General features: G+C 40.0%; 1 protein-coding gene across 5 annotated transcripts in view; it reads left to right on the top strand.

Annotated features, from left to right (window-relative positions):
- Positions 1–20,980, top strand: part of LOC140185752 (kinase non-catalytic C-lobe domain-containing protein 1) — a 150,377-nt gene that overhangs the window by 90,700 nt on the left and 38,697 nt on the right. For all 5 annotated transcript variants that reach the window (XM_072239368.1, XM_072239367.1, XM_072239370.1 and 2 more), the window contains 4 exons: positions 5,524–5,783; positions 9,313–9,716; positions 15,513–15,606; positions 20,433–20,530. In XM_072239368.1, coding sequence (XP_072095469.1) covers positions 5,524–5,783; positions 9,313–9,716; positions 15,513–15,606; positions 20,433–20,530 — 856 coding nt within the window. The remainder of the gene's footprint in view (positions 1–5,523; positions 5,784–9,312; positions 9,717–15,512; positions 15,607–20,432; positions 20,531–20,980) is intronic.

Here is a 20,980-nt window from a genome sequence, read left to right as displayed (position 1 = left end):
TGGGAGTCCACTGTAAAGTTTGGGACAGACAAATTTGGTCATGTTGTAGGCATCCAGAAAGAAGTACTAAATGAATCTGTAGGCATAGAAATTTTATTTGTTGTTTCTTTTATGAGATAGTAAATGGTCTCCTAAACTTCCAATATGGTTGACAGGAAATACACATCTTTTAGTGACAGTACCTGCCATTTGGTGATAGCTTAAGAACAAGTGTGTGCAATGTTCATGACTGAAGATATGATAAGATGCACAGCTTCTGTTTGTTGTTTCAATGTAGTTTGTGGATGCCCTGTGGCAGCCACTTGCCCTGCTTGTCGCACTAAGCAAAACCATGTGGCTCATTACATGAATCTTCACGGATCTGCCTCAGGCCCCCACAACAAAGTATTTAATGTAAGAAAGCCAAACACCAGGAGCTAGTAGAGCAGTGCCAGAGACGGGGTGGAGGGCATGAGGCAGGGTGTAGATTGCTGTGCAGAACCTGCCCTCTCCTTGGCATTATGGGGGCGGTAGAGAAAAAGAGCCTTCAGGACTGTCACAGAGGCTGCTGAGTGAGAGGTGTGACCTGAGAGAGTGATGCTGGGACACAAGCCAGCCTGCTAATCGACCCTGGCTGGGTTGCCTGGCCGAGGGTGACTGACGGTTTGAGAGACCTAAGACACCCAATGATCCCAGGTTACATCACTGATAATGTGCCCCAGCATATTCTATGATGTATCTCAGCAGATCAAAGTATACTCATTATATGTGGACGTGGGCAATGTATAAGAGCCAGATTCAATTTCTATAGCGACCCTGAAGTGACCATGTCCCACCGCTGCGTGCTCTGTTCACTATCACTCTCCTTTGACTGAGGATCTATCTTCCCATCACCATTATTGAAATTCTGTGCTTTTGTATGAGAATCAGCATGGTTTCACAGTTTTTTAAAAAGAAGACTCTTTAATTTTCACTAAAAATTGTTAAACTTCAGAATTGTAAATGAATATTAACATATTATCTTTCTAGATGATTTATGTGAATTATTTATTTAATAAAGTCTGCATGAAGAGGCCTCCACTCAGAATATTAACTACCTGCTTCTGCTGTCTACCATGTACACAGTAAAATGAAGGCATTGTATTGGCAAATTGAAGTATTGTGATTTTTTAAAATAATCTTCTCAACTATTTTTGTTGTATCTCCTCTGAAAATATTACAATATATTTCATTAAATCTCCCTTTAGAGTAAAGACTGTATTAACATGCTGTAAATAAAGAAAGGCATCCGTTAGTCTTGCGAGACCATGGATCTGTGCCTGGAAAGTCTTCACTCTCCAGGGCGCAGGTCTGGGCAAGGTTGTATGGAAGACCAGCAGTTGCCTATGCTGCAAGTCTTCCCTCTCCACGACACCAATGTTGTCTAAGGGAAGGGCATTAGGACCCATACAGCTTGGCACCAGTGTCGTCGCAGAGCACTGTGTGATTAAGTGTCTTGCTCAAGGACTGGGGCTCGAACTCACGACCTTCAGGTCACTAGTCCAATGCCTTAACCACTTGGCCACGTGCCCAGTAACATGCTGTAGAATGGTGTAATATTGCAGAGAAATTATTATTCTTATTGATATTTTCTGAGTAGGTATTGGTTGTATATAAGTGATCATACTTTGAAGATTTTGCTAATTAGAAATATTTATTTTTTGTAAATTCTTTAGCAATTACAGTTTAGATTGGATTACGTGATTCCATGTTGTTTCTTATACATGAACAGTGATAATAGCTAAAGTGTATTTGTTTCATTAATAAACATTCTGGTGTGAACTAAGGTTATGAAGGGGTTACTATAGATGCATTTCTTGTTTTTATTAATACTTGCCCAAAATTAGTAGCATAATTTAAGGAAATAATGATTGACTGTGAGCTTAAGAACTATAAATGACAGGGGAAATGAACATGTACGCTGTTTTTGGACAGTTCGAGGTAATTTTTCTACCTTTTCACTCTGACCGAAGTAAATAATGAAGCCTGAGAGATTTGGAATGTTAAGATAAAATTATTTATTTGGAACTTAACTTTTGAACTTTCCACTTTGGAACATTAATAATTTTCTCTCTCCTGAAAATATTTTTAATCTAGTTTTTGGCCTCCTATCCTAATTCTTCTTCGTTTCTAGGTTATTTTTTTTGTCTCATTGAAGCTCCCTGGCATTTTAATTGCAAAAGTGGAACTCCATAAATGTATGTTTCCTTATTGTAAATACAGATAGATAAGCAAGTTAATAAATGTGCCTGAAAGCCAATTTCAAGGTTAATTTTGATAAGTCTAAAAAGTTGTATTCTGTGCGCAGCAGTCTGTTTACAGATTCTATGGATTTTTTTTAATAATTAGCATCAGTTGTGTATTCAAGCATGCAGTGACATCTAGTTTAGTTGCTATGAGAACTCTAATGTAACCAAGGCAACCTTGGTTGGATAATTGTAATGGGAAACAGTGCAAGTATACTGATTCATATACAGTAGCTTTATGTGGATTTGTGAAAAAAGCAAGCAATTACTTGAAATTTTTATCAACATGGTAATGAACCCAAAGCATTATAAAACAGATGGTGCAAAATTGAAATAAGAACAGAAAGAAATGGAAATGCTTAGTATATCAAGCAGCATCTGTAGAGGGAGAAACAGATCAAATGTATCAAAGCAAAAACCTTGCATCAAAATCATCTTTCAAATCAAATGTAAGGTCACTCTTTCTCTTAAAAATTATGCTGCCTGACCTTCTGTATATTTCCTGTATTTTCTTTAATGTTTCATTTAATGTGGCGATGCAACTGTTTGATTTTACCCTCTTAAAGGAACCAATTCTGGCTGATTTAAAATAATTGCTATGTTATGATTCAATGTCTAATGCTTTAAAAATTTTACTGAAGTGTATCAAAGTAAATGAAGCCATTTCATTTTAAAATGCTGTAGGAACAGTACTTGCAAATACCTGTTTTCAGCTTGCACTAACTATTGACCTTCAAGGAAAGGCACATTATTGAAATCACACACAAAATGCTGGAGGAACTCAGCAGGCCAGGCAGCATCTATGGAAAAGAGTACAGCTGATGTTTTGGGCCGAGACCCTTTGGCAGGATTGGAGAGAAAAAGCTGAGGAGTAGATTTAAACGGTGGGAGGAGGGAAGAGAAACACAAGGTGATAGGTGAAACCGGGGGGGGGGCAGGTGAGGGGGAGGGATGAGGTAATGAGCTGGGAAGTTGATTGGTGAAGGAGTTACAGGGCTGGAGAAGGGAGAGTCAGATAGAAGAGGACTGAAGGCCATGGAAGAAAGAAAAAGGGGGAGGACCACCAGAGGGAGGCGATGGGCAGGCAAGGAGACATGGTGAGAGAGGAAAAAGGGAATGGGGAATGGTGAGGGGGCATTACCGGAAGTTCGAGAAATCGATGTTCATGCCATCAGGTTGGAGGCTACCCAGATGGAATATAAGGTGTTGCTCCTCCAGCTTGAGTGTGGCTTCATCACGACAGTAGAAGAGGCCATGGATAGACATGTCGGAATGAGAAGTGGAATTAAAATGGGTGGCGACTGGGAGATCCTGCTTGTTCTGGCGGACGGGGAGTAGTCCAACTTGCCCCTGCAATTCTCCTCATTAATGAGTTTCTTGCATCACATGTAACATGAAAGAGAAGTTTCAGGTTGGACATGACACAGGAAGTTCAGAGTAAAACCTGGGAAATAGCAGTAACGTTGCAGCCCACCTCTGATGAGACGCTCATGAGTCAGTTGCTTCCTACTTATCATGAAGGAGGTGATCCTCTTCACCTTCCGCTCTTCATCTTTCCTCCACTAATAGGTGGACTCGCTTTCTATGATCATGTTCACTGTTGTGCTTCACACCAAAATGAATGGTTCTAAAGCTCCTACATCACAGAGCTTAGGATATTGTCCTAACCTTGGTCTCTCTACTCTCTGCCATGTTCTGAAATTGCGACAATTTCTACAAAGAACAAGCAGCACTTCTCCACAATCAGCTTCCTTGAAACTTCTGGTAGAAAGTATTAGTAAATTTCCAATAACCCTGGCTCCAGCAACTAGAATACCTGGATTCCTAACCCTTGATGTTACAAGCCCCAAGCGTGACTTCACTGCACTAGGTTCACATTCCCAATAAAGTACAGTTGGCTCTGTGAGTGCAGGGATCTATGGAGAGTAAGTCTGCTGTTAATGAGAACTTAACATATTAATGAGCAAGCCAGATGTTAACCCATTGTGATCTCTGAGCAATGAGGTACCATTTCACTGGAGTTTTACTGTACTATGCACAAGATGGCAAATGCAATCTGCTGAGATGGTTATGTATCTATTAATATCAGGTTAGAACTTGCATCACACCTTCTCTTCGAGCACTTTATCATATTTCACCATTCTCACCAGTAAAATTCCTCTCGGCCCTACTCTGAGATATCCTTCCATTGTACCATGCTGGGCCTCAGTACTGAATGACTTCCTTGGTCATTTCGATCTTCACATCAGTTTCCTGACCTTCAATTTTCTCTTCTAAATTTGACCCTAAATAAACAACACCTCACATTCTTTCTGGATAATCTTCAATCTAATGGTTTGTACATTAAATTTTCAAGTTTCAGGTAACCCTCACCTCCAGTGTGTTTCTTCCACTCTCCCTCTCCCTCTCCCTTTTGATCCTCTTCCAGTTTTCCTGTTCACTTCCCATTTTCCTTCTCCAGCCCACATCACCCATTTTTATCCACCCACCCCACCCCAACTCCTGATTCCATCTACATGCCACCCACATGTTTTAGGCATCAGCTGCATTTCAACATCTCCCCCTACCCACCACCACCACCATCAGTTTTCGTGCATTTAAAATGTATTTGGATATACTTGAAGAACTTAGACCAGCAAGGCAGCCCTCCTAGTACTGAAAAATGAGGTTATGGCTGAACTTTATCAGTTGGCATAAGTGCTATAAGCCTGATATCATTTATTTTCTTTGTGTTTTGAGTTTCTTGTCGGCAGCTTGGCTGCTGTGGTTGAATTACTTGTGACAGAATTCATGATGTACTGTGAACGGTTTTGTACGTGCATATTATGTATACATAAATCCTCTTGCTCCCTGTTAATGTGAAAAATGTCTCAATTTTTCTTAGCTCCAACTTTCAACAAATATGTATTCAGTAGGATAGGTCCTATTGCTCGGGAGTTTTCTTTCTAAACATGTCTGATTCATTATCATTCTCCCCCTCTCGCTTCACACACTGTTTCTCACAACCAACTACCTTGCCATTTTGGCCTTCAGCTTAAAAGCTCTATGATGTGATTTGCTGGTAAGGTTTGTTTGGAAATCTTTTAAATTTCATTTCTACTATGTAATTGTACTTTAAATAAAAGCTTTCTATTTGGGTAAATGTCAAAAGAGTATAAGTGTACAGAACAGAAATTACCATAACTGTCATCTGTAAAACTATAGTCAAATTTTAATTTTGCTGTTGCGCTGTTATCAAACTAATTATTATTTGTCTCAGATCAAAAGTTGCAACGAGGCCAGTGTTTAACAATGTTAACCTTGCACTGCAAAACAATACAAAGGGAAAGAACATGTTCATTGTGCAGAAGAGACAAAGAAGTGACAAAGATGTCTGGGATAAAGCAATGCTCAGATCTGAAAAGAAAGCAGTTGATATGGAAACCAGAGAAATCTCCAAACAACCCCATTTATCACCATCAGCTCCACCAGAATGTACAATATTGAAACTGAATCATCTTTCTGACAACCTGGTTGCAGGTATATCCTAGAATGCAATTGAAATGATTTTTAAATTAACTTTTGAATAAATCAGTGACCTGCCTTATGCAGAAATAAGTTAGAATAATTAGTGTGCCAATAACACTTGGTTCCATCCCACCCCATTTCGGCTTACAGAATACACAACTCAGCTGCATTGGTGCTGCTTCATGCGCTCATGCTGAGCTCATCCACTTCATCAACTTTGCCTCCAACTTCCACCCTGCACTTAAATTCACTTGGACCATTTCTGACAACTCCCTCCCCTTTCTCGATCTCCTATCTCCAACTCTCGAGACAAACTGTCTCCCAGCATCTTTTATAAACTTGCTGATTCCCATGGCTATAACTCTTCCCACCCTGTCTCCTGTAAAAATGCTATTCCTTTTTTCTCAGTTCCTTCATCTCTGCTGCATCCATTCCCAGGATGGGGCTGTCCTTTCCAGGACATCAGAAGTGCCCTCCTTCTTCAAAGAATGGTGTTTCCCTTCCTCCACCATTGATGCTGCCCTCATCTGCATCTTCTCCATTTCCCAAACATCTGCACTCATCTCATCTTCCTGCCACCTTAACAGGGATAGAGTTCCTCCTGTCCTCAACTACCATTCCATGAGCCTCCGCATCCAACACATATTCTCCTCAACTTCCACCATCTCCAACAGGGATCCTACCACCGGACACATCTTTACCTCACCCCACTCTCTGCTTTCTGCAGGGATCGCTTCTTCTGTGATTACCTTGCCCATTCGTCCCTCCCCTACTAATCTCCCACCTGGAACATAACCCTGCAAACAATTGAAATGGTATGCCTGCCCATTCGCCTCTTTCCTTACTTCCATTCAGGGTCCCAAATAATCTTTCCAGTTGAGGCAACACTTCACTTATGAATCTGTTGGGGGTCATCTGTTGAACTTGGTCGTTCCAATGCTGCCTCCTCTACCCTGGTGAGACCTGACGTAAATTGGGGGACCGTTTTGTCGAGCACTTCTGTTCCAACTGCCAATAGCTTAATTTTCCGGTTGCCAACCATTGTAATTCCAATCACCATTCACATTCCAACATGTTGATGCATGGCCTCCTCTTTTGCCACAGTGAAGCCACTCTCAGGCTGGAGGAACAACACTGACTGTTTACTCACTTCCATAGATGCCATCTAACCTGCTGAGTTCCTCCAGCATCTTGAGTGTGTTGATACGGATTTACAGCATCTGCAGACTTTCTTGTGTTTATTCCATCTAAGTAGCCTCCAACCTGATGGCATGAACATCGATTTCTCCTTCCAGTAGTTTTTTCCCTCCCCCTTCCCTCTTCTTCCATTACTATTTACCTCTTCTCCTCACCTGCCTATCACCTTCCCCCAGTGCCCTTTCTCCTATGGTCCACTCTCCTCTCCTATCAGATTACTTCTTCTCCAGTCCTCTATCTATCCTACCCACCTGGCTTCACCTTCTAGCTAGTCATCCCTCCCTTACCCCCACTTTTTTATCCTCCTGCTTCCTTTCCAGTCCTGAAGAAGGGTCTCTGCTGGAAACGTCAACTCTTTATTCATTTCCAAAGATGTTGCCTGACCTCTTGAGTTCCTCCAGCATCCATTGTGTTTGTGTTGTTCTGGAGTTCAGCGTCTGCAGAATTTCTTGTGTTTAGATCACACAAATGTCACTTACTAATTGTTTTGTAATTTCTAATTGCTGTCTAATAATTAAGAATTCAAATAATTTCAAAATCAGGATACTACTTTCCCATTAAGTGCATCCTACTTCATCCTAAATTTAATGAAGCAACAGTAAATATACACAGAGCACTCGCTTTACTTAGGCCTTTCATCTGTATATTTATCTAAGTCTGGAACATATTCTTGTAAAAGTCATACACAGTGAAACGTTCATTGGAGGTAAAATTCATCGTGGATGGGTCATGGAATTAATATACTATTAAGGTAGGGTGTAATGGGAAGGACTTGCTGGGAGAGATAATTTTAACCTTGGGAAATGCATATATAATTGAAGCCTATTGGATCTGTAGGGAAAGAGAAATGGAACAGGATGAATTCAATAGCTCTTTCACGGTGCAGATACCAGGGGCAAATAAGCAACACACTCAAAATGCTGGCGGAACTCAGCAGGCCAGGCAACGTCTGTGGAAAAGAGTAAACATCCAATGTTTCAAGCCGAGACCCTTCATTGGCCTGGGGGCAAATAGCTGTGTTTCAATGCTGTGTAATTCTATGATTCAACATATAGGTATTTATGACAACTTTAATCATAAATATCTGTTTCTGTGTTGCTCTCTTAGAAGAAGTGAGGATTTCTTGGCATTTTTGCAAAGGAGATGATTCACCTCTGATGAGTTGGGTATTTTCTACATAGTACAGATGATAATTGTGAACAGAGTTTGGTCAATCTGCCCGAGTTAGGAGTTCCCTTCTGTCACACATAATATATTATGGCCTAGATATGGGACACTGCTGTTATGACTGCTGAAGTGCAGGTGTTGCTATGCACCAGCTCCCAAGATCTGCTCCTTCCTTTGACTCATTCTCTGGTCTGAAGGTCAATTATGCAAATTTAGCAAAACTTTGCCCCATCAGGGAATCCATAATGAGGTATTAGCTGCATCAGAGCTCAAAGGCTTATTGCACAATTATGTAATTTATACGATTCTAGCAATATGCAGGAGGAAGAAAATTTAATGTATCAATGCACTTTGCTGTGTAATACTAATTGAATGATTTTGTGAAGGCTTAATTGCTAAAAATCCATTCCTACATTCAGTACTGGGTCAAAGTCCAGCAACAGCAAATGTATCAGATAGTCAATTACTTAATATATATAAAAAAAATCGTATACCAACTGGGTTAATGCCAGAGAAATCAACATATATCAAAGGATTAATTTTGTTCAATTTTACCTTTGATTGACAGTTTTACTCGGTAACAAGTTATTCTTACAACATTTCTATTATAATAAGTATCTATTTTGGCTTCTCACAAAATAGCCCTCTGCTGAGCCCTCCATCTAATTATGGTGCCCCTGGAATTCAATCACAACACCTACAGGAGAGCAAGAAATCAGAAGTAGCCTAATTTCCCTCAGGGTGGCAACAGGATGTTAATGAACCCTTAAAGGATTGGAAATTAAATTCCACTGGAAATAATTTGCAATTTTCTATGATCTTATCCACCCAGATTTTTTTTTGCAAGTCAGACCTTCCAGGAAGAATCCAATGAACAGGAAGGAAATTGCATGTTTAATTGACATGTTTTATATATAAATTCACTGAATCTGTTCTGCTTCAGAACTGAGCCATATAATAAATGAAGTAAGACAAATCCTGGTAGGAGTTTGACACATATCTCAGCTGGTATTGGTTGTCCTGGTAACTGACATTTGAATCAAACTTGAAGTATTCCAGCTCTTTAATAGTGCAAGTAGATGACCATGCTGTTTCATACAGTCTAACAACCAGATTTTACACAAGGAGGTTACCTGAACATCTATTAACGCAGATTACTTTATTATGTCTTGCACAGTTAAATATAAGGATGACCATCTACAAACAAATGCTGAAGTGACTCTTGGACAAAATATTACTAATACAGTACTGGATGAAATTGATTTTGAGAAGCTAAAGTCAGATAATTGCGAGGGGGAAGAAAATGTGTCAAAACATTTACATCAGATGGAAAATAACTGGCATATTATTGCAGAAAGTAGTACTTTGTATGAAGATATAAAACTTAGCCAGAGCAATGAAGGCACAGAAGAAAATTCCAGCCTAATGACAGAACTAAGCACAGGAAAAAAGAGGTGCAACCCAGGGTGGAGAAGTGCATTTTTTGGAATTGAATGCTTTAACCAGCAAATGAAGACTTGTGTAAAGCAACAGGATCCACTCAACTCTAAGGAGGAAGAGAACATTGAAGCCAAATTGACGGTAAGTGTCCTATTCAACTAACTTCAAAAATAACTTCATATACACTTCAAGACTCTATTGTTAAATGAGTTGAGGGTTTGATTTCATGGAAAAACACTAATAGATAAAAAATTAGCCCATTTTAGTAGATCAAATGTGAAATAATGTAATAACAACTATATTACTATACAACAATGAATTGTGCAGTACATCATGCTGTTACCGGTAAGTAGTAACAACTTTGTGGTTTTATCCCTTTTTATATCTTCTGAATTCATGTTCTAAATGTCCATTTTATTTCATTTTGCTTTTTCCCTATATTTATTGTATTTTATTTGTGAACATTTTGAAAGGTGCTGTTGTCTTTTGAGAGACAACTAATATTCAGAGCCAATTTATAAAATAAATTGCACAATAACTAAATGTTTCATAAACCACAGGTATGATAATATATGTGATGTGATTTTCAGTATACAAATATCAGAGCTAAAAATTAATGAATAGAATGTGCACTTAATTGATTTGAGCAAAGTAAAAGATTTTCAAAAGAATTATTTGGGAGTTTTGTACAACAGCAGCATAATAAACATTAAAAACTCACTGTATTAATCAGTTATCTGAGACAGCAGCATCCCAAAATACTAATATTATCAGATGAAAATTATACTGTCATTATTAATATAATTGTTTATTATCATCCTTAAAGTTATGTTTTCTATTGTATACTTTATATCTATTTATTCATATAGGCAATAAATGAATGCTAGGGTAATTATTTTCTTTAATATTTGCAAGAGTTGTGCAGAAAACTATTGTTATTTTTCTTTCCAATACAATATTAATGAGTGCTTTATAAAACCCCCAAATGAAATGCAACCTAAAATCAGATTGTTCAATAAAGCAGAAGGCCTGGAAGTTCCTTTCTTACTTTTTATTGCCTTTAAAGCAACATAGCAATATAGTCTAGTATAGTTCTAAAAAGTCACATGAAGATCAGCATCCTGGAATGCAAGGTCCCCAGAAAAAATTGTTGCATGTCTAAGAGGATGCTGCCGGTTGCACTTCACAGCATTCTATTGATCAACTGCAAGATTGGTATTCACTACTTTAGGATCCAGGCCCTTGAAGGGACAAACGCACAATACAAAAATAAAACTTTTGCTTCAAGAGTAGATGTGCCCCGAAAGACCTGGATAATGATGATGGATATTACCTGCAGAAAGCACGTTCTTTCTCTTGGGGAACTTTACGTAAACGCCAGAGCAAAGCCAGTGGCTACTCTCCAGCAGTTGGTACATGAGTGAGGTCTGTGACTGTCCGCAATGTAGAAGTCTTTAGAGTTATCCTGTGTCCACTCTGAAATACTGAGAAACATGGATTCTCTCTCCATTGATACGGCAGAGTGCTTCCAGCATTCTCTGTTTTATTCCAGTTATTATTCAATTGACATCAATTTTTCTTCCAGGAATACTGCAAGAGTCCCTGTTCCTCTGTCTTTTACTGTATGTACTTTTGAAGGTTTCTGTGTTTATTCTTGAACTTGTGCCAATCTCCATATTGGATACATAAAACGGTCCTTGATATATATTTTTATTCAGATCTCCTCTCTGCTCCCTTTCCCGTTACATTCATGACTGTATTTCTGCTATTTCCTACACTCATAAAGGACTGAAAGATTTCAGTAGCTTTGATTTTCCACTTTGCCCTTACTTTAATAAGCTCCAAATTTCACTCTTACGTACTTTATCATTTGGATCTTTAACTCAGGGTATATGTTAGCTGATATTATTCACAGTAAGCCTACCAACTCCCACAGCTATCTTGGTTATACCCCTTCCTATTCTGTTTCCTGTAGGATTCTATTTCAATCTCTTCCTTTCTCTGCTTGCATTGTGGTTGCTCAGATGGTGAGCTCTTCCACACCAGTACCTGTAAGGTATCTTCCCCTTTGCTTTAATCTTGGCTTTCCCTCTACTACAAGTTGACAGAGCCCTTGACTGCCTTTCCTTTTTCCTCACACTTCTGTTCTCACCTTCTCTTCTTCCAGTCAGAATATGCTCTGGGTATCCCTTGTCTCACCAACCTCCATGTTACATAGGGCATCCTCCATAATTTCCAACAGCTCCAAAGAGCTTCCACCACAAGACAACTCTTCCTCTGCCTGCCACCTACAGCTTTTCAAAGGGCACCCACTTTGCGATTCAGTAGTCTACTCTTCCATCTTTGCCAACCACTCCCTTTCTCAGCACAGTTTCCTATTCAAACATTTGAGATGCTATTCCTGTTCTTTAACTCTTTCCTTCCTACATTTCAGGGACCCAAGTAATCCTTCTGGGGAAAGTGGCAATTTGTTTCTTCTGGTATAGTCTATTGCATTCATCGCTCATTATATGGCCTCCCCTGTACTGCAAAAATTCAAAGATTTAAAGTACACTTATTAACAAAGAATGTATAAATTGTATGACCTTGAGATTTGCTTGCTTACAGGCATCTGCAAAGCAAGAAACCTGAAAGAACCCAATTTTAAAAAAAGGCCAACCCCCAATGTGCACAGAGAAAGAGAAAAAAACCCACAAATCATGCAAGCATTACATTGAGCAACAACAACAGCACACTGAACCAAATTGAATCCCTAGATCCAAATCCCCAGAGCAGCCCGGAGTAGGCCCAAAGCCTCGGTATTCAGATCATCATATTAGCAGGCCAAATTGTTGTAAAGTTCGCAAACATAAAGCACAGCAGCTGGGGCCAGTTTCATAACCTTAGCATTGCGGAGAGAGGAGCCCCCAGTCTGTCTGGGTCAGCATTTAATTGCCCAAACAGTGGATCGTACCTTGAGTTAGGGCCTGGGCTCCGCTGCAACGGATCGCTCTGGGCCTAGATTTTGCTGCTGAAGAAGCTGCCTCAACCTCTCCAAATTGGCTCAGCATGATGCTTGACACACTGCCTTTCCAGTCTATCTGGGCCGGTGTTTAAATTGTCCAAACAACAGATCATGCCTCACATTAGGACCCAGGCCCGGCTGTGGTGAATCACACTGGGCCTAGAACATGCTGCCCAATAATTTGCTTCGGGCCCAGATTTCACTGCCAAAGAAGCCGTTCTGAACCTCTCCAAATTGATTCAGCACTTAGAGTGATCGACCTTCATACCTGGGTTGGTTGGACGAGCATCAAAGCTCCTCTGCCTCTGCCAGTGGAGATTTGCTGAATGTTTTGCAGAATACCCCCCATTCAGTCTGCATGAGTAAATCCTGAGTTTATAATAACCTCTCACTTTAATCATCCATTCCATTGTTATTATTATTTAGTATTTTTTTTGGTATTTACACAATTTTTTTTGTCTTTTGCACATTGGTTACTTTTTAGTCTTAGTGTGTAGTTTTCCAGTGATACTATTGTATTGCATTTTGTGTGTTGCTTGAAATTCCAGCATCTGCAGATTTCCTGGTGATTGTATTTCTTTGTTTTACTGTGAACGTCTGCAAGCAAGCAAATCTCAAAGTAGTATATGGTGAAATTAAAGTACTTTGATAATAAATTTGAACTTTCAACTTTGAAGAGAGTGTTAACTATCAAGATTTTATACTCCTCACCAGTGTTTATCGACACTAGAGGGTAGTATACATGCCTTATTGTGCACATTTGAGACATGAGCTACCAATATAAGGCACTTCAAATTTCTGAAATATCAGAGCTGTATCTACAAAATAAGACCATAAGATATAGGAGCAGAATTAGGCAGCATCTCTAGGAAGAGGTACAGTCAACGTTTCAGGCCGAGACCCTTCATCAGGACTAACTGAAGGAAGAGCTAGTAAGAGATTTGGAAGTGGGAGGGGGAAGGGGAGATCCAAAATGATAGGAGAAGACAGGAGGGGGAGGGATGGAGCCAAGAGCTGGACAGGTGATTGGCAAAAGGGATATGAGAGGATCATGGGACAGGAGGCCTAGGGAGAAGGAAAAGGGGGAGGGGGGGGAAATCCAGAGGATGGGCAAGGGGTATAGTCAGAGGGACTGAGGGAGAAAAAGGAGAGTGAGAGAAAGAATGTGTGTTTATAAATAACGGATGGGGTACGAGGGGGAGGTGGGGCATTAGCGGAAGCTAGAGAAGTCAATGTTCATGCCATCAGGTTGGAGGCTACCCAGACGGAATATAAGGTATTGTTCCTCCAACCTGAGTGTGGCTTCATCTACCCCATCCGTTATTTATGAGGTCAGACTAACTGGCCTATAGTTTCCTTTCTTCTACCTCCCTCCCTTCTTGAAGAGTGGAATGACATTTGCAATTTTCCAGCTTTCTGGAACCATTCCAGAATATAATGATTCTTGGAAGATTATTACTAATGCCTCCACAATCTCTTCAGCCATCTCTTTCAGAACCCTGGGGTATACACCATTTGGTAAGGTGACTTATCTACCTTCAGACCTTTCAGTTTCCCAAGAACCTTCTCTAGTTATGGTAACTTAACACACTTCATGACCCCTGACATCTGGAACTTCTACCATACTGCTAGTGTCTTCCACAGCGAAGACTCATGCAAAATACTTATTCAGTTCGTTCACCAATTCTTTGTCCCCCATTACTACCTCTCTAGCATAGTTTTCTACGGTTCCATATCCACTGTCACCTCTCTTTTACACTTTATGTAGCTGAAGAAACTTCTGGTATTCTCTGTTGGCTAGCTTAACTTCCGTATTCCATCGTTACTTTCTTAATGACTTTAGTTGCCTTCTGTTGGTTTTTAAAAGCTTCCCAATCCTCTAACTTCCCACTAATTTTTGCTCTATTATATGGCCTCTCTTTGGCTTCAATATCCATTGGCAGAATATATGAATGAATGTCATTGTCCTCTCCCAGGCCAACATTCCAGCACTGATGCTCTTCCTAGACACAGTCAATTTTGATGGACAGAGTACATTTCTCACGTGTCTGACAATACTCTCAAAACTGGAATTATTACCAGTTCCATTACAGCAAAATGTTACCAAAGGGACACAATTCAGTGATGTTCTGAGAAACTCCTTGAAAAGGTGTGGCATCCTTATTGGCTTTGGGACATCCCTGGCCTACAGTGGCAGAAAATAATGATCATTTGGGAAGGCATTAAGAACCTTGAGTTCATTTGTTCAGTGCACAGGTGCCCAGCAAAAATAGTGAAAATAGTGCACCACCTTCTATGTCAAGCATTTCCTACCCACACGGGTAGCTGAAGCTGCCTCATCAGTGATTTCAGAACTGGAGAGGAAAGAGATCATAACTCCTGGAGACTGCTTAGGAGAGAAATATGTAAGTGACAAACCAGTTTGCAACAAATTCCTCTCAGACCATGACCTGTATGGGGAGAGAGCTGGATGCGGAATTATGAATTGTAACAAAATTAAGTAGAAGTAACTATTATTGCAAAATTGTCTAAATTACTGCATTTCTGTTATGTGTCTTTATAAAGCCTTTCCTCTGTCCTTGAATGAGGACCTAATTTTGAAATCTTAATGTAATACTCAATGGAAAGAGTATTCACTTTCAAAGTTTCCAAGAGAATTCTTAATTTCCCTTAATGAATTAACTGTCCAAAGTGCATTGGCCACAATCAGAGCAGATATGTGGAATTCTTACAATTGTGACAACTAAAGAGTGATAGAAGCTTAGAGATACCAATGCGTCAATGACATGACAGGACAGTGAAGGATTGTAAATGAAACAATATGAATCCACAATTGTTTGCTGTACAGTATATGAAAATACATTTGTACATGATACACTTGTTGGTGGTTTTTTTTAAATTTCCTGTGAATATATTAGTGTTTTGTATTACAGAATCTTGAGCAACACCTGATGATGGAAGCAAAGAATTTCAGGAAAACCAGAATATTCTATCAGAAACTCCTGCAACAGGAAAAAGGAAGCAAAGGTGAATCATACATTTATGCATTACATTATCACTGTTTTCTCTGTTTTGTTAAAACCTACAAGGAAACTAGCCTAACATTAAAATTAGCATACAGACAGTAAGGGTATTTCTGCTGTCTTTCAGCTGTGTAAAATAAAAAGAAGTACAAGAAATCCATTCCATTTACACTGTACCATGTACCCCTTACATGATTTCCACTTTTGTGCAAAGGAAATCTGAATTATATTTGAAGTAATGGAGGTAAGGAGGTAACATAGAGTCATAGAACACTACAGCACAGAAACAGCCCTCTGGCCCATCTAGTCTGTGCTGAATTGTTATTCTGCCTAGACCCAGCGACTTGCACCTGGATCATAGCCCTCTATACGCCTCCCATCCAGGTATTTACCCAAACTTCTCTTAAATATTGAAATCGAACCCACATCCACCACTTCCGCCGGCAGCTCATTCCGCACTCTCACCATTCTCTGAGTGAAGAAGTTCCCCTCATTCCCCTGAAATATTTCAACTTTTACCCTTAACCTATAACCTCTAGTTCTAGTCTTACCCAACCTAGTTGAAAATAAAATGGCTTGCATTTACCCTATCTATACTCTTCATAATTTTGTATATCAAATCTCCCTTCATTCTCCTCTGCTCCAGGGAGTAAAGTTCTAATCTATTCAACATTTCTCTGTAACTTGGGCCCTCGAGTCTCAACATGAAAAGCCCCTTAAATCAATTCCCACCTAAGAACAGTGGTCTCAGGTCCTACATGGAGCATTTGTTCAGTAGGCATGCTCGGTTGTTTAAAGTCTACATTTCAGTGATGGATGAATAAATTTCCTTTTGAAAAGATCCCCCCAAAGTCCAAGAATTTTTCAATGCCAGCCAAACTGTGGCAATGTAGTTTCGCCACATACACCACAATAATGTGTGTCCATATACAGTGGGTCCTTATCCCTGTGATGAGGTTGGTGGGTGAAATGTCTGTCAGGGTGCCTGGAGTTAAGGTAGCATTCAGCTTCTAGGACTATGACCTTGGCCTGAGTGGGCTGAACTTCCACAAGTGTGAGACAGATTTCACTGGTCACTTTCTGGTGCTCATGAACACATTAGGAAATGTGACAAGCTCATGTCCTCACTACTAAAAATCCTTTGAGCAGCAGATAGTGCTGCCGCCTCACTGCTCCAGCTAACAAGGTTTGGTGCTGACTTATGCTACTGCCTGTGTTCTCTCTGTGACTGCATGGGTTTCCCCCAGGCGCTCTGATTTCCTCCCACTTTCCCAAAGACATGCAGGTTGATAGCATAATTGGATACTTGACTGTCATATACCCCTAGTTTACATTAATTACATCAAAGTGAAATCAATGTGCATGGGGGAGAGAATAAATAGAGAGAATGGGATTCATGAGCCATCTTTGAATAATTGGACTATCGTTGAATGATACGAATCTCAGTATTGAGAGGAAATATAGTATTATACATTTTCTGGTCTGGCTTCTCTTATCCAATGAAAAGAGCCAAAATAATTTCCTGTCAGTGTTTCTCGCTATTTGGCCATGGTAAACAGCTCACAGGCTGAAGGCCTCTATTCCCTCATGTCATCAAATGCAAATAATTCCATCAACCAGCTGAGAAGGGTCTTCAAAAAATGGTGGATTCACCCCAGTCCATCACCGGCAAAGACTTCCCCACCATTGAGCTCAATTACAAGGAGTGTTGTCACAGGAAAGCAGCTTCCATTACCCTCCAGGACATGCTTTCTTCTCACCACTACCATGAAGCAGGAGGTACAGGAGCCTTAGTTCCCATACCACCAGGTCAGCAACAGTTATTATCCTACACCCATCAGGCTCCTGAACCATCGTGGAGAACTTCACTCACCTCAAAGATGAACTGATTCCAAAACCTATGGACTTACTTGCAAGAACTCCACAACTCATGTCCTATGTGTAATTTATTTAATTTCTTATTTATTATTGGCGTGACTTGTCCTCTTTTGTACATTGGATGTTTGTCCATCTTTGTTTAAATTCTAGTGTATTACTGTATTTCCTGTAAATGCTTAAAGGGAAATGAATCTCAAGGTAGTATATGGTGACATATATGTACTTTGATAATAAATTTACTTTCAATTTGAAGAGCAGCATAAAAATACCTATATTATTTATCACCCCAAGATATTTGACAGACAACTAGAGAAAGCATTTAGATTATGAGGACACTCAGTCCTCGTTTATTGTCATTTAGAAATGCATGCATTAAAAAATGATACAACGTTCCTCCAGAATGATATCACAAGAAAACACAGGACAAACCAAGACTAAAACTGACAAAACCACATAATTATAACGTATAGTTACAACAGTGCAAAGCAATACCATAACTTAATAAAGAGTAGACCATGGGCATGCTAAAAAAAAGTCTCAAAGTCCCGATAGACTCATCATCTCACGCAGGCAGCAGAAGGGAGAAACTCTCCCTGCCATGAACCTCCAAGCGCCGCCAACTTGCCGATGCAGCACCATTGGAAGCACCCGACTGCAGCGGACTCTGAGTCCGTCTGAAAACTTCAAGCCTCCGACTAGCCTCTCCGAGCATGCAGTTTATAATCATGCATCCATTAGCATGCAGTCTTCCGTTGGGAGAGGGCTTTGACGAGGAAGTTTCTGGGAAGCACACAGAGCAATTCAACGGATGCATACAGGAAACTGTGCCCACAGTCACGGAATCCATGGACAGAAACTAAGGTTGTGTTACTAACGGTTGGTGCAGGGCAAGTGCAAGAGAGTTTTTCACGAACTGATTATTCCTGGGGTAAATGTAGCCAAGAGCGATAAGAAACAGATGAAGGTCATAAGTTAGGGCATGGTAGGGAGGGAGGGTTTCTGATGCAGGAGTGAATAGGTAGAGAGGCCCAAGGGAAAGCCATTAATTAAATAAAGGGGGTATATATTTAATGCAGAAATTTCCTGATCAGTCAGGGTATCAAAGGATATGGCGAGAAGGCAGGTGTATAGAGTTGAGTAGGATCCGGGATCAACCATGATGGAATGATAGGGCAGACTTAATGGGCTGAATGGCCTAATTCTGCTCCAATGTCTTATGGTCTATGGTCTAATGGGGCTTAGCTGAATCAGCTTTGCAGGGCCTGCTCAGGGAATCCCCTTTTATTTTATGCAATTTCAGGGCAAACCTGGTCGGGTTGTATGGGAATGACAAGTATGTGTGTGGATTTCTCCATCTATCTCACTAAACAAGCATTCTAAGTGACATTATAACTGCTTCTCCATAAAAAGTCTGAGTTACAATAGGAAGCGTGTGGTTGAATTTTCATATGCAAAAGACCTGAAAAGAATATCTTATTTGAGTAGATTTCTAAGCATAAATTCAGCCTGAAATTCAATTCAGTTCAATTTTGTTATTTAAATATATATGAATACTCATGAATACAGCCAAATGGGACAGTGTTACAATGGGGTCAAGGTGGAAAGACACATTACCAACAGTCACACACAGTAAGCACACACAAGGTCACAATCACATAGTAAGGTTCCTGAGGCCACGTCCCCCACTCCCTCCCGCCACGACTTGATACATATAAATCAACAAACCCATATAGAATACGGGTCGACCTTCACTAATCCGGCACCATTGGGACCTGAGGAGTGCTGGATTAGTGAAAATACCGAATTACAGAAGGATCACATTAAGCATAATCAGTGCCGGATTATCGAAGGAACAGGATTACAGGTTGTCGGATTAGTGAAGGTCGACTGTACCAGTAAAAATACAACGACGCAGAACATGCATATATATACATATATAGTCTAGACCCACCCAGCCAACCGATGTCATCTGTTGACTGGCCCCTAACACTCGCTAGGCAACACCATGGTTTTGAGGCCCAGTCTTCACATATACAAAACACAACCAGGCAAATATATATGTATACAGCCCAGACCTTTCAGTCTATTTTAAATCTTCAGTCGCCACAGCAGCACTACACCACCCCCAGTAGAGCACGATGACTCAGACGCCTCGCCGTCGGCGGCTGAAAAGCAAGTGACCCCGCAGCTTGAGGCCTAAGTCCATTGAGTGCTGCTAAAAATTCTGCTGTCAGCCACATACAGGCAGGGGGCAATTCAAGATTCAAATCAATTAAGTCTTCTACCTATTGTACACAGAAGGGTTACTTTTCTGATGTCATCCTGTGTGAAAAATAGTTCAGGATCTGCCAGTTTCATATATCATGTCCTTATGAGATTACTTACAGACTAAAGTCTAATCAATTTTGAAGACCGTATCATTCTTGCTGCCAGAAAAGACCCTCTGCAAGAAATTTTCCAATAGCTTGATTTATAGTTACATTGATTAAACCAATTAAATATCACCTGAGGTTTGCAATGGTTTTCATTTGTCTATTAGTGAGTCACTATTTGCAGCTTTCTGTACAGGTCGTGTTACAGTTTTTGAATTTGCTGACATTTTCTAACTTGCCAGTCCATTCAGCAGGTCTTCTAACCAAACTCAGGCAAAATCCAGCATGCTGCTCTCCCAGGAAGTTTGTAATGTCCTTCACAGCCAGTCATCTACTGTGGTACTCCAGACTCAATCTGAGTCCTCATTTCAGTTTACATTGAACTGTTATGTCACTGCAAAATGGAAAATCTTAGACCGAACAAGAAATGACAGTATAAGGACATTCTTAACCAGTGGCACCTAAGCTTAAGTTATCCGAAGAGGGAGAAAACCAAGTCAAAAATTTTTCTGAGTCTTTAGTTGAAGTATTTGAGTTTAGGCTATATTTTCATAATGTATTTTTACATGTTAATTTAAAGGAACTGATGCAAAGGTGATGTTGCCCAAATTGAAGCAAGAACTTCAGGAAGTAAAGGTGAAGGTGGAACTGCTTAATCAGGAGAAGAAGTATCTTGAGGTATTTTATATGTTAAAACTATTAAAGAATGGCTGTTAAGTTTTATAGGGATCCTATTAGTTAAGGTTTGATGATATACAGTATATTTTCTATTATTGTTAAAGTTAATACAATTTTAGATTACACATCCATACTTTATCTGAAACATTTTGTATTCCTTTATTTACATCAGAATCCACAAAACTCTATTCACACCCTTAACTTAGCAAATTTAGTAAGGCATTTGACAAGGTTCCACAAGGTAGGCTTATTCAGAAAGTCAGAAGGCATGGGATTCAGGGAAGTTTGGTCAGGTGGATTCAGAATTGGCTTGCCTGCAGAGGCAGAGGGTCGTGGTGGAGGGAGTACATTCAGATTGGAGGGTTGTGACTAGTGGTGTCCCACAAGGATCTGTTCTGGGACCTCTACTCTTGGTGATTTTTATTAACGACCTGGATGTGGGGGTAGAAG

The sequence above is a fragment of the Mobula birostris genome, chromosome 21, assembly GCF_030028105.1.
Source record: "Mobula birostris isolate sMobBir1 chromosome 21, sMobBir1.hap1, whole genome shotgun sequence".
In the NCBI taxonomy this organism is placed as follows: Eukaryota; Metazoa; Chordata; class Chondrichthyes; order Myliobatiformes; family Myliobatidae; genus Mobula; species Mobula birostris.
This window is presented reverse-complemented; position numbering and strand designations above follow the sequence as displayed.